At 45.4% G+C, this 16989-nt stretch overlaps 1 protein-coding gene across 3 annotated transcripts in view; it reads right to left on the reverse strand.

Moving 5' to 3' along the window:
• Window positions 1–16989, reverse strand: part of PRKG1 (protein kinase cGMP-dependent 1) — a 1133286-nt gene that overhangs the window by 273350 nt on the left and 842947 nt on the right. For all 3 annotated transcript variants that reach the window (XM_044296555.1, XM_044296554.1, XM_044296556.1), the window contains exon 4: window positions 5465–5570. In XM_044296555.1, coding sequence (XP_044152490.1) covers window positions 5465–5570 — 106 coding nt within the window. The remainder of the gene's footprint in view (window positions 1–5464; window positions 5571–16989) is intronic.

Here is a 16989-nt window from a genome sequence, read left to right on the forward strand (position 1 = left end):
GTAGCAGAGAACATTTTATCCTAAGACTACAGAAATGAAGTTATTTAGTGCTCATGCTCTCTGGGTCACTCTTCCAACATCTCTGCTTTTTCCCTCCTCATTCAGCCATCTATCTCTCTTTCTATATGTATTCTCTTGTTCAGTTTGTACTTCTACAAGACTCTCTGCAGCATGCAGTCCTTTAGCACAGGGATGCCCAACCTGCGGCCTTCCAGCACAAAACTATAACTCCCAACTTGCCCTGATAACTATAGGCTGTCCAGGCATGATAGAAGTTGTAGCTTATCAACAGCTGGAGAGCTGCAGGTTGGGCATATCTCCTTTAGCAGATGGCAGGTCAACCTCCTCATCAAGCCAAATTCTGATAACCCAGCAAAAAAGTCACTATTAGAGATGAGCAAAGTTTAGGAAAATTCCATTCAGCTGCTTCGCCAAATTTTACAAAAGTGCTTTGTGACGAAGCGCATTTCTTTGTAAGTAGTGGGTGCAAAGAGAGGGATTGGCGATTGCGCTGCTCCCTGCCATCACACCCCTCAGATGCCATGTTCATAACTTATCTGACATTAATATTACAGCATAAAATAAAAAAATAATCAATAAAATCATACGTACCCTCATCCATTTGATCACGAAGAGCCAGCCGCCACCCTCTTGATTGATGATCCAGCGCGAAATCTTGCAAGGCGCGTGATGACATGATCGCGTCGGGAGGAGTGGTGACATCATACATCACCGCGCACAGGATTTTGCTCAGGATCTTCAATCAAGGGCATTATCTTTACTGGTTTGTAATTCCAGCATGTCCCTGTAATGGCTGCTAAACCTCCAAAACAACAATTTTCTTCCTAAGAAGCTGCCATACTTTTCCCTCTGCAGTGGTCCCATCCTTTACACCTCCCTTCTTCATGTTAGCTAGGCCGAGCAAGCCCTGTGAAACAGGAAGCTGATGACAACAGGAAGTTCTGCATGTAAAGATCCTGCCAGGATGCAGTAGGGCTGAGAAAGGGGAATGAAAAGTGCTGGCATGAGAAACAGGTCTATGTGGCAAAATATGCTGTGTTTAGGGTATACTGGACAGATTAAATCATTATGAAACAGGAGAACCTCTTTAAACCCAACTCCTTATTACTCGTTTTGTTAGAAAGTTTAGTTAGGAATATTTAAATCAGAGACAATTGTACCATAAATGGACACTTATTTATTTTGATCTAAACTGCTACAATTGAAAGTGGCAACACATCAACTTTCATGTGCCCTCATTTTCATAAATGTCAGCAGACACGTAGAAATACTGACCACCGATGCAGAAAACCAGAGAGTTTTGAAGAGCAGAAAATGTATTGCTGTGCACATGGAGATAAGAGATTACTAGATTATTTCTTGTGCTCTATAGCTCCGCACTAAGCTGTATTTAGATAATATATAGCTCTCAGTATTAAGGTCTTGTCCATATTAAGTCTGACAGTTGTCAGGAAAAGCTCCATTGTGGTCAAAGGTTAAAGAGCTTAATATGCAAAATATCTCCTTTGAAAACAAATCAGAAATCTTTGAAGAGAAAATTCCTTCTCACATTTATCTCCTTAGTCCATGGCAGACTTTTGGGTCAGCATTTTCCAATCCTTGAGAATATGGAAGAGAAATGCAGATAAATATTGCATAGGTAAAAGCTAATGTTTGAATATGAATGTGTTTCTAAAATGTATTCTCAACTGGGTCAACCTCAATTTAGTGACAGAATGGCCACAGTCTAATTGTTCCCATCTAAGGAGGACACTTCAGGTGGGCTTAAAGCTTTGTCAGGATTCTCATGTTACCCAAACCGCAGCCCAGTGTAGCGGAGGAGACATTGAGCTTGAAAATATAGCTTTATATTATTTGATTTAGTATTTTCATGTAAAACAAAAAAATGCTACCAAGACTCTTAAAGAATGCCCGGGAGCCATGCTTTCCTGCCCACACACCGTGAATGACAGTTTTACTCATATGAATTCACGGGAAGAGATGTCAATCACTCTGTATGGGTGGAGGAAGCAGGACAAGCAGACTTTCTTTAACAGTCCTGTTTGCATTTAAACAACTTTTTACATAAAAATACTGAATAAATCATGGACTGCTATGTTCCTGAGTTCTGCATCTTTCCATCTATACTTTGCTGCCTATGGAAAGGGTAGCATAGACCTGACAGAGAAGTTTTAAAGTATTTATTCACTCACATCTAAATACCATCTTATAATTTATACATAATCTACTGGAAATGTGATTATCTTACATCAGGGGGTGACTGGGAATGTAAAGTGGCCCTGGAAAAAAACCCTAAAAGTGGCCCCATATTGTTGGCAGGTCAAAATAGACAGAAGGAGGGGCAACACAAGTAGGCAAGGCCAACACAAGCCACAAGTAGGCAGGACCAACACAAGCCACAAGTAGGCAGGACCAACACAAGCCACAAGTAGGCAGGGCCAACAAATGCAGGTGTGGCTTGCAATACTAGAGTGCAATACAAAAGACTGCCTCAGCACAACGAAAGAGCACAGTGCAGCATAAAATACCGCCACTTGGCAGTATTCAATTGTATCACTATCCAGAGGATGGTGGCATAGTTGAACTCAGGAGGCCACCTGGGGGTTCTGGACAAGTACATACAGTAAGCATGCATGGGATAGGCATAAGGTCATCCTTCATATAAGATAGGGCCAGGGGCTATTCATAGTATCCATTATATTGGGCAGACTAGATGGGCCAAATGGTTCTTATCTGCCGACACATTCTATGTTTCTATGTTTCTAAGTACCTGATGCTCCTAACATTAATAAATTCTGAGAGCATAAGATTATTATGTGCCTGGCCGACAGCCCTGAGGAGGGCTCAGGTGGCCTCTTGGGGATTGGCCCACTGGGAAATTACCCTATGGCCAGTCTGCCCCTGAAATGCATTGATTTACTTAACTTGCACAGATCCCGACCATACATTAGTTTTTCCTGATATCAGTGGAGTCAGCCAGCCATCTAATAAGAATGAGGGTCTCTCCAACATCATCAGATGTTGGAGGAAAGAAAAGTAAAGCATGTCCAATCCTTTTGTTTTGAGGTAAATAAACTGCTACTAGAGAAGTCTGTCAGTGGCTGACTGCCTTCTACCCAGCAGGAACGAACCAAAGCTTGGCGAAAGTAAGCATGCATGTGTATGGAGAGGGCAGGTGGTATAGCTGTCGGAATACTTTGTTAGATTGACCGCTATCTATAGTGTATGGTCAGCTTTATAGACAGTTTTAGGGCAGTGGCAGCTTCTAACAGCTTGGCTAGGCTCGTGTAGCACAATGCTCTCTGCTGCACTGCATTCTGTGAAATGTTTTTATTTCAGATTTATGTTAGAAGTGCCTGATGCCAGTCACTAGACCACCCTGTCCAGACACTAAACAAGCAGGGGATGCTATAGGGCCCCAGCTTAGATATGAAATCAATGCTGTAAATCAGAATCAGTACAAGAAATGCAAAGGTAGACGATTTTAACGTTGCCCAAGCTTTTTACAGCTTCCGGTTTAATCACAAAAGACGTATCTTATTCTGTTCCATCCGTCAGGAAAACCTTGATTCCAATGGGATCATTAGCATTGGTTGGCTTTAGTTAGCCTTTCCCCATGTTAAGATCCATTACGCTGATTTCAAAAAGTTACATAAAAGTCAGACAGGAATCCATCGGAAACTGTAGCCTTGATTTGACAGAATTTTATTAGAGATGATCAATATGATTCATAAAAATTAAAATTCAACCCAGATTTAAAAAAAAAATATATTACTTGTTAGAATCAGATTTTCTTGAAATTAAATTCGGGAGAATTCTGAGAAAGGGAGTTTAGTTTTGGCTGTGCAGCAAAAAAATCCACCACAGAAATAAGTAACATTACTTATATCCGATGGACAGTGGCGTACATAGAGAAGTAAGGGCCCCATAGCAAGGATCAAACCAGGCCCCCCACACAGGACAGAAGGGCTTTTGCCTAAACCCTTTTTAATGACCCTTGGGCCATTTTTCCATTGTCTCATTTGCTAAAAGCTGTTCCTTTAGAGGGTAGAGTCCTGACCAAGTTTTCACTTCCAGTAGAAGAGGGGATGATCCCAACTAAGACTGGGCCTCCTCTTGCCCTGGGCCCCATAGAAGTTGCATGGTCTGCCACTATGGTAGTTACGCCCCTGCCGATGGAAACACCAAGAATTAGCCCCACTGAAAAAACTTGTCAGAATCTGCTCCACAATAGCCTTGCATCTGCAGCCGAAATCCAGCATAAGATTTCTGGGGCAGAAATACAGATGGAGCAGCTTGTAAACTTAAAGGGGTAAGTGTCACAAAACATATTTATATTTTTTAAACCAGCACCTACATCTGAATACTTTTGTAATTGCATGTAATTAAAAATTTAGGGGCACATTTAGGGGGATTTTAAGATCCTGGTCTTAATAAAGCCCTGCACTGGAGGTGGATCCACAGAAGTTATGAAGAGGCGCATCCAGCACCTGTTCTAAATGTAAACCATCTTCCGAGCTGTCTTACATTTAGACCTTTTTCTACTCCTAAAACAGGCGTAGAAAATGATAAACGCACACAATTTTAGACCTGCCATGAGCAGGGCAAAGTTGCAGGTAGCGGAGCAACTAACCATTGCGCAGTCATCAGTATTTCAGTATAGTAAATGGCCCCCTTAGTGTAGCCAGTGAGCTATTCAATAAAATATATCTGTATAGCACCAACTGCTGATCGAACATGCTCATTTTAAATCTTTAAAGGGGTTGTCTCATCTGAGACAATAGGGGAAAATCACTGGGAATCGCACATATATTGAGAATGGAACGGGCCAAAGTGGTGGCTGGAGGACTCCAGTCCGGCAACCAAGCGGTCTCCCCATAGAAGTGAATGGGAGCGCACTGCACATGACCCGCCAATGCTCCCGTTCACTTCTATGGGCCTGACGAAAATGGCTCGTGTATTTTCAGCGGCCCCATAGAAATTAATGGAGAGTGGCTGTGCACCACTTACGTGGCTCTGTTTAGGATATAGATGCGGCTCCCTGCAGTGGGACAGATACCTATCAGGCAATGGAGGCATAAACTAGCGATACTGGAAAAAAAAAGTCTGCTGGAGTTTTACGGATTTGCGAGTGGGGGAGTTAAATAATATTTGCATGTAGCTATACAGTGGGCCCCCAGAATGGGTTATACTGGTGGGTCCTAGGCACCCCAGTCCAACACTGTCTATCCCAGTGAATTTGCATATCTGAATGGGGACAGTGACTGAGGAGGGTGATGCTCCTCTCTGCACATCACAAGTGAATATGTTCCCTCTATATACGTTACTAGAGTAAGACATATTAGTACCGTAATTCTTAATTGACTGTACATCTAATGCACTGATTTATAACTAACATAGAAATAAAATAAAAACAACCAATTTGATAAAAAAAATGTTGTACCTTTTTAAAAACTCCATATATTCCGTGTGCTTGATTAGCCCCGTCCGCATCATTATTGTCTGAAAACATTGTCGATCGATTGCCCAAAGTTTCACATTTGTAAGTGCTGCAAGAAAAAACAAATGAGAGTAATGATTAATCCTCCATTTATACCTCTAAACGGACAGTAATCTATACACAGGTGATGAAAAAATATTTAAGTTCCTGGTGTCACCTGGATACAATCAATTTTGCACACGTGCAGTAAAATTCCCATGTCCTCTGCCCTTGTACTTTCTAATTCAGCAGCGCGGTCTATGAACGCAGCAGCCATTAATAATAGAGGGCATTCACTGCTCCACGTATGGGTCCGCTAATGACTACCACAAACATTACCAAACAATCAATACAATTTCTCAACGACAACAGATGGAGCAGACCTGATTGTGTCATTTACAACATTGAGCTGCTTCGCTTGTACGTTGCACTAACGCTATGCGGCTAGGTCTATGTCAAAGCACCAATAATGTAAAGCGATAACATACATTTACAAGACGACACTGTAGGTAACATCACATGTAGATTATATGATTTATTGACATCCAATGAGCTCACCTATGCGGAATCTTTTGGTCGAAATCTCGACTAAAAGACAGACATTGCGGAGGGAGGGGGAAGGGGATACAGAAATGAGATTAATTTCTTAGTTTTGGATGCTGTTACTCTAACATCTGGGTCCCAGACACATGAAATAAGAAATGTGCATAACAACCTCCTCTCTCTAATGAGTACAGAAGGGGCTCCGTTTTCCGTCTGCTTCTCTCTTTTTGAAAATCTTTGAAGCCCATAAAAAAGTTGACTACCATCTTGTGACTGCAGTAATCTCGCCAGGACGAGGAGTGGCATTCGTAAAACCAGCAGATACACTGATTTGTCTGCCAGGGAAATGCTATAAAGTGAGGTCTGAAGAATAGTTTACATTTGTCATTCTTATCCGAAACATGCCAACGTGATGGAAATGCAAAAACGACATGGGGGCGGCGCCACCACAGTCCTTGGTACACTAAGGCGACCTGGACACGGGGGCGGGCTGTCTTGCAGAAATTCTGCATGAGTTTCCGTGTGGATTTCTGTGTGTTTCCACATCATATCTGCACCAGAAACCGCATGTGTTACTTGTGCTTTTTGGTGCAGATTTGACACTGATTTGCGCAGATCTCACCCTTGCATTGAAAAGCGTGAAGTCCGTGCAAAGAAGTGACATGCTGTGGATTTCAAAATCTGCATGGAAGGTGAAAGTGTGCATGAGATTTGTGTATTCAGTTTTTCCAAGCGATAATCCACAGGGAAAAAAGGATGCGGAATCTGCAAGGTGTGCAGGTAGCCTAAAGGCGCATTGACATGAGCAGCAGATAGTCGGAAAGAAAGCGTTCTTTCCCGACAGTCGGCTGCACATTCAGTGGGGGTAAAGCGCTGCATTTACATGAAGCGGCGACATGAAGCGCACGGCGTCATAGCAACCAATGACGCTGTGCGCTCCTGCTCTGAACAGGAATCCAGCCCGCCATACCACGAACCGGTCTCGGCCGCGGAACACGGCCGTGTGCATTCGGCCTAAGCATGAAGGATCGCTATTGCGATCGACCGTCCTCATACAGCTGCACTGTTTCCGGGCAGCAGATCGCTGTTTAGATGGCAAGATCTGCTGCCCAGAAACGATAATTTAGGTGTCTGCAAGAATGACAGGATCACTCGACGTTTAAGCGTTTTGCTCGTTCATCCGGTCATCTGCTACACGGCAGATTGTCGGGAACAAGCGTTTGCAGGAACGTTGGTTTCTAATCTGCCCGATTATTGCAACATGTAGATTGTATCGGGTTTCGGAAGCTTTAAGTTGCCGTCCTGAGTAGGGATGAGCGAACTCGAACTGTATAGTTCGGGTTCGTACCGAATTTTGGGGTGTCCGTGACACGGACCCGAACCCGGACATTTTCGTAAAAGTCCGGGTTCGGGTTCGGTGTTCGTCGCTTTCTTCGCGCTTTTGTGACGCTTTCTTGGCGCTTTTTGAAAGGCTGCAAAGCAGCCAATCAACAAGCGTCATACTACTTGCCCCAAGAGGCCATCACAGCCATGCCTACTATTGGCATGGCTGTGATTGGCCAGAGCACCATGTGACCCAGCCTCTATTTAAGCTGGAGTCACATAGCGCCGCCCGTCACTCTGCTCTGATTAGCGTAGGGAGAGGTTGCGGCTGCGACAGTAGGGCGAGATTAGGCAGATTAACTCCTCCAAAGGACTTGATTAACTGATCGATCTGCAGCTGTGGATCATTGAGCTGCTGATCCTCAATTGCTCACTGTTTTTAGGCTGCACAGACCGTTTGTCAGTCTCATTTTTCTGGGGTGATCGGCGGCCATTTTGTGTCTTGTGGTGCGCCAGCACAAGCTGCGACCAAGTGCATTTAACCCTCAATGGTGTGGTTGTTTTTTGGCTAAAGCCTACATCAGGGTGAAGCTGTCACACCAAGTGCATTTAACCAGCAATAGTCTGTTCATTTTTTGGCCATATACAAAATCAGGGGCAAGCTGCGCCTGTCACCAAGTGCATTTAACCCTCAATGGTGTGGTTGTTTTTTGGCTAAAGCCTACATCAGGGTGAAGCTGTCACACCAAGTGCATTTAACCAGCAATAGTCTGTTCATTTTTTGGCCATATACAAAATCAGGGGCAAGCTGCGCCTGTCACCAAGTGCATTTAACCCTCAATGGTGTGGTTGTTTTTTGGCTAAAGCCTACATCAGGGTGAAGCTGTCACACCAAGTGCATTTAACCAGCAATAGTCTGTTCATTTTTTGGCCATATACAAAATCAGGGGCAAGCTGCGCCTGTCACCAAGTGCATTTAACCCTCAATGGTGTGGTTGTTTTTTGGCTAAAGCCTACATCAGGGTGAAGCTGTCACACCAAGTGCATTTAACCAGCAATAGTCTGTTCATTTTTTGGCCATATCCCAGTCTAATTCTGTCACTAAATCCATACCGGTCACCCAGCGCCTAAATACTAGGCCTCAAATTTATATCCAGCTAAATCTGTCCCTAGTGCTGTAGCTGGGCGAGTTATTTAGTGTCCGTTCAAGCACATTTCTTGTTCTGGGTTGAAATACAATTCCCAATTTAGCAATTTCATAATTTAGTGGTTCCTGCTATATCAGAGCTATTTGAAATCTATCCCAAAAAGGGTATATAATATTGAAGGTGCACATTGGGTCATTCAGAATAACTTCACACACACCCGCTACTGTGTATTTCCAAGTCTAATTCTGTCACTAAACCCATACCTGTCACCCAGCGCCTAAATACTAGGCCTCAAATTTAAATCCCTCTAAATCTCTCGTTACCCACCGCTGTACTGTTGTTGCTGGGCAAGATATTTAGTGTCCGTCAAAGCACATTTTTTGTTCTGGGTTGAAGTACAATTCCCAATTTAGCAATTTCATAATTTAGTGGTTCCTGCTATATCAGAGCTATTTGAAATCTATCCCAAAAAGGGTATATAATATTCAAGGTGCACATTGGGTCATTCAGAATAACTTCACACACACGCTTCTGTGCATTTCCAAGTCTAATTCTGTCACTAAATCCATACCGGTCACCCAGCGCCTAAATACTAGGCCTCAAATTTATATCCCGCTGAATTTGAATACAATACATTGGGCCAAATAATATATTTGTTGTTGTGGTGAACCATAACAATGAGAAAAACATCTAGTAAGGGACGCGGACGTGGACATGGTCGTGGTGGTGTTAGTGGACCCTCTGGTGCTGGGAGAGGACGTGGCCGTTCTGCCACATCCACACGTCCTAGTGTACCAACTACCTCAGGTCCCAGTAGCCGCCAGAATTTACAGCGATATATGGTGGGGCCCAATGCCGTTCTAAGGATGGTAAGGCCTGAGCAGGTACAGGCATTAGTCAATTGGGTGGCCGACAGTGGATCCAGCACGTTCACATTATCTCCCACCCAGTCTTCTGCAGAAAGCGCACAGATGGCGCCTGAAAACCAACCCCATCAGTCTGTCACATCACCCCCATGCATACCAGGGAAACTGTCTCAGCCTCAAGTTATGCAGCAGTCTCTTATGCTGTTTGAAGACTCCGCTGGCAGGGTTTCCCAAGGGCATCCACCTAGCCCTTCCCCAGCGGTGAAAGACATAGAATGCACTGACGCACAACCACTTATGTTTCCTGATGATGAGGACATGGGAATACCACCTCAGCATGTCTCTGATGATGACGAAACACAGGTGCCAACTGCTGCGTCTTTCTGCAGTGTGCAGACTGAACAGGAGGTCAGGGATCAAGACTGGGTGGAAGACGATGCAGGGGACGATGAGGTCCTAGACCCCACATGGAATGAAGGTCGTGCCACTGACTTTCACAGTTCGGAGGAAGAGGCAGTGGTGAGACCGAGCCAACAGCGTAGCAAAAGAGGGAGCAGTGGGCAAAAGCAGAACACCCGCCGCCAAGAGACTCCGCCTGCTACTGACCGCCGCCATCTGGGACCGAGCACCCCAAAGGCAGCTTCAAGGAGTTCCCTGGCATGGCACTTCTTCAAACAATGTGCTGACGACAAGACCCGAGTGGTTTGCACGCTGTGCCATCAGAGCCTGAAGCGAGGCATTAACGTTCTGAACCTGAGCACAACCTGCATGACCAGGCACCTGCATGCAAAGCATGAACTGCAGTGGAGTAAACACCTTAAAACCAAGGAAGTCACTCAGGCTCCCCCTGCTACCTCTTCTGCTGCTGCCGCCTCGGCCTATTCTGCTGCTGCCGCCTCGGCCTCTTCCTCCGCCTCTGGAGGAACGTTGGCACCTGCCGCCCAGCAAACAGGGGATGTACCACCAACACCACCACCACCACCTCCGTCACCAAGCGTCTCAACCATGTCACACGCCAGCGTTCAGCTCTCCATCTCACAAACATTTGATAGAAAGCGTAAATTCCCACCTAGCCACCCTCGATCCCTGGCCCTGAATGCCAGCATTTCTAAACTACTGGCCTATGAAATGCTGTCATTTAGGCTGGTGGACACAGACAGCTTCAAACAGCTCATGTCGCTTGCTGTCCCACAGTATGTTGTTCCCAGCCGGCACTACTTCTCCAAGAGAGCTGTGCCTTCCCTGCACAACCAAGTATCCGATAAAATCAAGTGTGCACTGCGCAACGCCATCTGTAGCAAGGTCCACCTAACCACAGATACGTGGACCAGTAAGCACGGCCAGGGACGCTATATCTCCCTAACTGCACACTGGGTAAATGTAGTGGCAGCTGGGCCCCAGGCGGAGAGCTGTTTGGCGCACGTCCTGCCGCCGCCAAGGATCGCAGGGCAACATTCTTTGCCTCCTGTTGCCACCTCCTCCTTCTCGGCTTCCTCCTCCTCTTCTTCCACCTGCTCATCCAGTCAGCCACACACCTTCACCACCAACTTCAGCACAGCCCGGGGTAAACGTCAGCAGGCCATTCTGAAACTCATATGTTTGGGGGACAGGCCCCACACCGCACAGGAGTTGTGGCGGGGTATTGAACAACAGACCGACGAGTGGTTGCTGCCGGTGAGCCTCAAGCCCGGCCTGGTGGTGTGTGATAATGGGCGAAATCTCGTTGCAGCTCTGGGACTAGCCAATTTGACGCACATCCCTTGCTTGGCGCATGTGCTGAATTTGGTGGTGCAGAAGTTCATTCACAACTACCCCGACATGTCAGAGCTGCTGCATAAAGTGCGGGCCGTCTGTTCGCGCTTCCGGCGTTCACATCCTGCCGCTGCTCGCCTGTCTGCGCTACAGCGTAACTTCGGCCTTCCCGCTCACCGCCTCATATGCGACGTGCCCACCAGGTGGAACTCCACCTTGCACATGCTGGACAGACTGTGCGAGCAGCAGCAGGCCATAGTGGAGTTTCAGCTGCAGCACGCACGGGTCAGTCGCACTACAGAACAGCACCACTTCACCACCAATGACTGGGCCTCCATGCGAGACCTGTGTGCCCTGTTGCGCTGTTTCGAGTACTCCACCAACATGGCCAGTGGCGATGACACCGTTATCAGCGTTACAATACCACTTCTATGTCTCCTTGAGAAAACACTTAGGGCGATGATGGAACAGGAGGTGGCCCAGGAGGAGGAGGAGGAGGATGAGGAAGAGGGGTCATTTTTAGCACTTTCAGGCCAGTCTCTTCGAAGTGACTCAGAGGGAGGTTTTTTGCAACAGCAGAGGCCAGGTACAAATGTGGCCAGCCAGGGCCCACTACTGGAGGACGAGGAGGACGAGGATGAGGAGGAGGTGGAGGAGGATGAGGATGAAGCATGGTCACAGCGGGGTGGCACCCAACGCAGCTCGGGTCCATCACTGGTGCGTGGCTGGGGGGAAAGGCAGGACGATGACGATACGCCTCCCACAGAGGACAGCTTGTCCTTACCCCTGGGCAGCCTGGCACACATGAGCGACTACATGCTGCAGTGCCTGCGCAACGACAGCAGAGTTGCCCACATTTTAACCTGTGCGGACTACTGGGTTGCCACCCTGCTGGATCCACGCTACAAAGACAATGTGCCCACCTTACTTCCTGCACTGGAGCGTGATAGGAAGATGCGCGAGTACAAGCGCACGTTGGTAGACGCGCTACTGAGAGCATTCCCAAATGTCACAGGGGAACAAGTGGAAGCCCAAGGCCAAGGCAGAGGAGGAGCAAGAGGTCGCCAAGGCAGCTGTGTCACGGCCAGCTCCTCTGAGGGCAGGGTTAGCATGGCAGAGATGTGGAAAACTTTTGTCAACACGCCACAGCTAACTGCACCACCACCTGATACGCAACGTGTTAGCAGGAGGCAACATTTCACTAACATGGTGGAACAGTACGTGTGCACACCCCTCCACGTACTGACTGATGGTTCGGCCCCATTCAACTTCTGGGTCTCTAAATTGTCCACGTGGCCAGAGCTAGCCTTTTATGCCTTGGAGGTGCTGGCCTGCCCGGCAGCCAGCGTTTTGTCTGAACGTGTATTCAGCACGGCAGGGGGCGTCATTACAGACAAACGCAGCCGCCTGTCTACAGCCAATGTGGACAAGCTGACGTTCATAAAAATGAACCAGGCATGGATCCCACAGGACCTGTCCGTCCCTTGTCCAGATTAGACATTAACTACCTCCCCATAACCATATATTATTGGACTCCAGGGCACTTCCTCATTCAATCCTATTTTTATTTTCATTTTACCATTATATTGCGATGCTACCCAAAGTTGAATGAACCTCTCCTCTGCCTGTGTGCTAGGCCTAAATATATGCCAATGGACTGTTGCAGTGGTGGCTGACATGAAGCCTGATTCTCTGCTATGACATGCAGACTAATTCTCTGCTGACATGAAGCCAGATTGTCTGTTACGGGACCTCTCTCCTCTGCCTGGGTGCTGGGCCTAAATTTATGACAATGGACTGTTGCAGTGGTGGCTGACGTGAAGCCTGATTCTCTGCTATGACATGCAGACTGATTCTCTGCTGACATGAAGCCAGATCGTCTGTTACGGGACCTCTCTGCTCTGCCTGTGTGCTAGGCCTAAATATATGCCAATGGACTGTTGCAGTGGTGGGTGACGTGAAGCCTCATTCTCTGCTATGACATGCAGACTGATTCTCTGCTGTCATGAAGCCAGATTGTCTGTTACGGGACCTCTCTGCTCTGCCTGTGTGCTAGGCCTAAATATATGCCAATGGACTGTTGCAGTGGTGGGTGACGTGAAGCCTCATTCTCTGCTATGACATGCAGACTAATTCTCTGCTGACATGAAGACAGATTCTCTGTTACGGGACCTCTCTCCTCTGCCTGTGTGTGTGCTGGGCCTAAATATATGCCAATGGACTGTTGCAGTGGTGGCTGACGTGAAGCCTCATTCTCTGCTATGACATGCAGACTGATTCTCTGCTGACATGAAGCCAGATTCTCTGTTACGGGACCTCTCTCCTCTGCCTGTGTGCTAGGCCTAAATATATGCCAATGGACTGTTGCAGTGGTGGCTGACGTGAAGCCTCATTCTCTGCTATGACATGCAGACTAATTCTCTGCTGACATGAAGACAGATTCTCTGTTACGGGACCTCTCTCCTCTGCCTGGGTGCCGGGGCCTAAATATCTGAGAATGGACTGTTCCAGTGGTGGGTGACGGGAAGCCAGATTCTCTGCTATGGAACCTCTCTCCAATTGATTTTGGTTAATTTTTATTTATTTAATTTTTATTTTAATTAATTTCCCTATCCACATTTGTTTGCAGGGGATTTACCTACATGTTGCTGCCTTTTGCAGCCCTCTAGCCCTTTCCTGGGCTGTTTTACAGCCGTTTTAGTGCCGAAAAGTTCGGGTCCCCATTGACTTCAATGGGGTTCGGGTTCGGGACGAAGTTCGGATCGGGTTCGGATCCCGAACCCGAACATTTCCGGGATGTTCGGCCGAACTTCTCGAACCCGAACATCCAGGTGTTCGCTCAACTCTAGTCCTGAGGCCGCAGTCTGCATGGCTCGTGTATTAGCGGTTGTCCAGGACTGGTGTTTACACCACAACCAGAATTATTAATTGTTACTTGCACAAAAACATACATAATCTATAACCGCTGACAAGCTGTAAGAGGTCTAGTGTAGCATTAAATGCCACTCTGCAAACTGCTTTCAAGGGTTTGACATTTAGGCAGCCGACTGCACAGCAGGTTAAATGACGGAACATTAATACTGGCTGAAAGACATAAGGATCGTGAAATGAATGCACTTGCTTAATATGTTTAACGACAGGCATTGTATGTACCGCTGTGATTAGTGTGAGTGGCACAAACAGCGCAAATGACACAATTTGTAGAAATTATTAGCGAGCATTCTAGATACATAATTCTTGCAACGTACGGTAACAAAACTAAAGAATTAATGACTCTGGAGACTCACACAGAATCGGCAAAAATAAAGAAATTAAAGTGAATGTGTCATCAGAAAATGATCTATTGTTTCAATTAAGTTTTTATGCTAAACATATATTTTTAAGAATTGTATTTATTTTTTCTTCATTTTTCTATATCTCTATTTATATTCATGTATATAATTTATATCATCCTGCAATTTTCTCACTGACCATTAGGTTTAATAATGGGTCGTGATTTCTTTTCCTGTACAGGTAACTTTTCTGTACCCATTATCATTATCACCACCTGCAGGATTACAATGACAAGCAACACCTCTATATAGATAACACAGGATCCACCGTTCTCAGTTGGTGATATCACAGCTTATCTGCTCCCTTCTGACCTCTGCACAGGTCACTGAGCATGCCTAGAAAACTCCCCCATAGAAGTCAATCGGGTCATCTCCTGCCAATTGTGTCTATGGTCCATGTAGCTCCTCTGAAAAGACAGGAGGTCTTAATATATATTTAGGCCTAGTGGACAGTGGGGAAATTGCAGGATTATATACAATTTTTAAATATAGTGCATGATTATTTTTTTTTATAACCAAAATTTCTAAGAAATACATAAAAACGTGATTAATATAATAGGTAATTTCTGATTACATTCCCTTTAACTTTTTTGGCCATTCAAAAAAGCAAAGCCTCATAGATGCTTGGCTAAGTTAGGCCAGCCATACACATAAGATAGCTGTTGGCCAAACGCTTGGTCTTCTGACGGCTATAACCCCTGCATCCCTCATACACATTCTAGCTTGAATGAGAGGGAGGAACCCGCTGTCAGACTTATCTTCCCCGACAGCTGCCATTGCAAAAGAGTCAGGAGACCCCCATATGGAAACATAGAAACATAGAATGTGTCGGCAGATAAGAACCATTTGGCCCATCTAGTCTGCCCAATATACATTAGATAGTCACCTAGCATACATCTAATGTGTAAGGCCAGCTTTATACTCATGTAATTGCACAGCTATGATGTCACAGAATGGGAATAATGCACACAGTGATGTCACAGAACAGGTATAGTAAACCTTGATGCCACAGCTATTGAGTAAAGGCCACAATGTGAAAAAGAGGGAAAATAGCAAATGGTTTTTGCCTTCCATGGCAGTATCTAAGGGGTCCAGATATCAACCACTGCACTCCCTATAGCGATGCTCCTGACAAAGGCATTGCTCCTAATGCTTTTACGTTTCTGACGTGCAAGAGTACTGTATAGAATATTACTGTGATGTTGTAGATTAAACAGGACAACTCGACATGGCCTTGTCTTGCACACTAAACCTGTCAGAGATATGGATGCAGCATATCCCTTCAGAACTGGCAGTCATGGCTGCTTCAGTGTGAAGAGGCTTGCCCGCTAAGCCATATTAGAAAGAATTACAGGTGATGTTATCTGATGGGATTGCTCCAAAGCAGCAAAAATACAAAAGGTTGCTCAGATCTTAGTGAAAATACTACCTTTAAAATCTAATAATTTTAATCACCGCCTTCAGCAATCCTATGATTTACAAATTATTAGCTGAAAACTTTCAAGTGTGTATCTATTCTAACCAGTCACTCATTATGAAGATGAGAGATACGCTAATTAATACTGTCAGCTCAGGTACATTTTAGGAGATAATATGGTAACATAGTAACAAAGATTGCAAAACTGAAAAAAGAGACATCCGTTCATCCAGTTCAGCCTGTTCAGTTCCTGCAACATTAATCCAGAGAAAAAAAAAAAAAAAAAACTATAAGGTCGAAAACAATATTCCTTCTTTTTTTAGGGGACAAAATTCCTTCCCGACTCCAATCAGGCAATCAGAATAACTCCCTGGATCAACGACCCCTCTCTAGTAGCTATAGCCTGTAATATTATTACACCCCAGAAATACATTCAGGCCCAGCTTGAACTCTTTTAGTGAACTCACCATCACCACCTCCTCAGGCAGAGAGTTCCATAGTCTCACTGCTCTTACCGTAAAGAATCCTCTTCTATGTTTGTGTACAAACCTTCTTTCCTCCAGACGCAGAGGATGTCCCCTCGTCACAGTCACCGTCCTGGGGATAAATAGGTTATGATGCAATCTGGTTGGTTCCCATTGGCCACACTTTACCTGGAAACAGGGCTTAAAATTCAGGATCCTGGTCCAAATACCCAGGCCATTATACAGGTCCTTCTAAAAAAATTAGCATATTGTGATAAAGTTCATTATTTTCTGTAATGTACTGATAAACATTAGACTTTCATATATTTTAGATTCATTAGACACCAACTGAAGTAGTTCAAGCCTTTTATTGTTTTAATATTGATGATTTTGGCATACAGCTCATGAAAACCCAAATTTCCTATCTAAAAAAATTAGCATATTTCATCCGACCAATAAAAGAAAAGTGTTTTTAATACAAAAAAAGTCAACCTTCAAATAATGATGTTCAGTTATGCACTCAATACTTGGTGGGGAATCCTTTTGCAGAAATGACTGCTTCAATGCGGCGTGGCATAGAGGCAATCAGCCTGTGGCACTGCTGAGGTGTTATGGAGGCCCAGGATGCTTCGATAGCGGCCTTA

The sequence above is a fragment of the Bufo gargarizans genome, chromosome 6 (genome assembly GCF_014858855.1).
Source record: "Bufo gargarizans isolate SCDJY-AF-19 chromosome 6, ASM1485885v1, whole genome shotgun sequence".
NCBI lineage: Eukaryota > Metazoa > Chordata > Amphibia > Anura > Bufonidae > Bufo > Bufo gargarizans.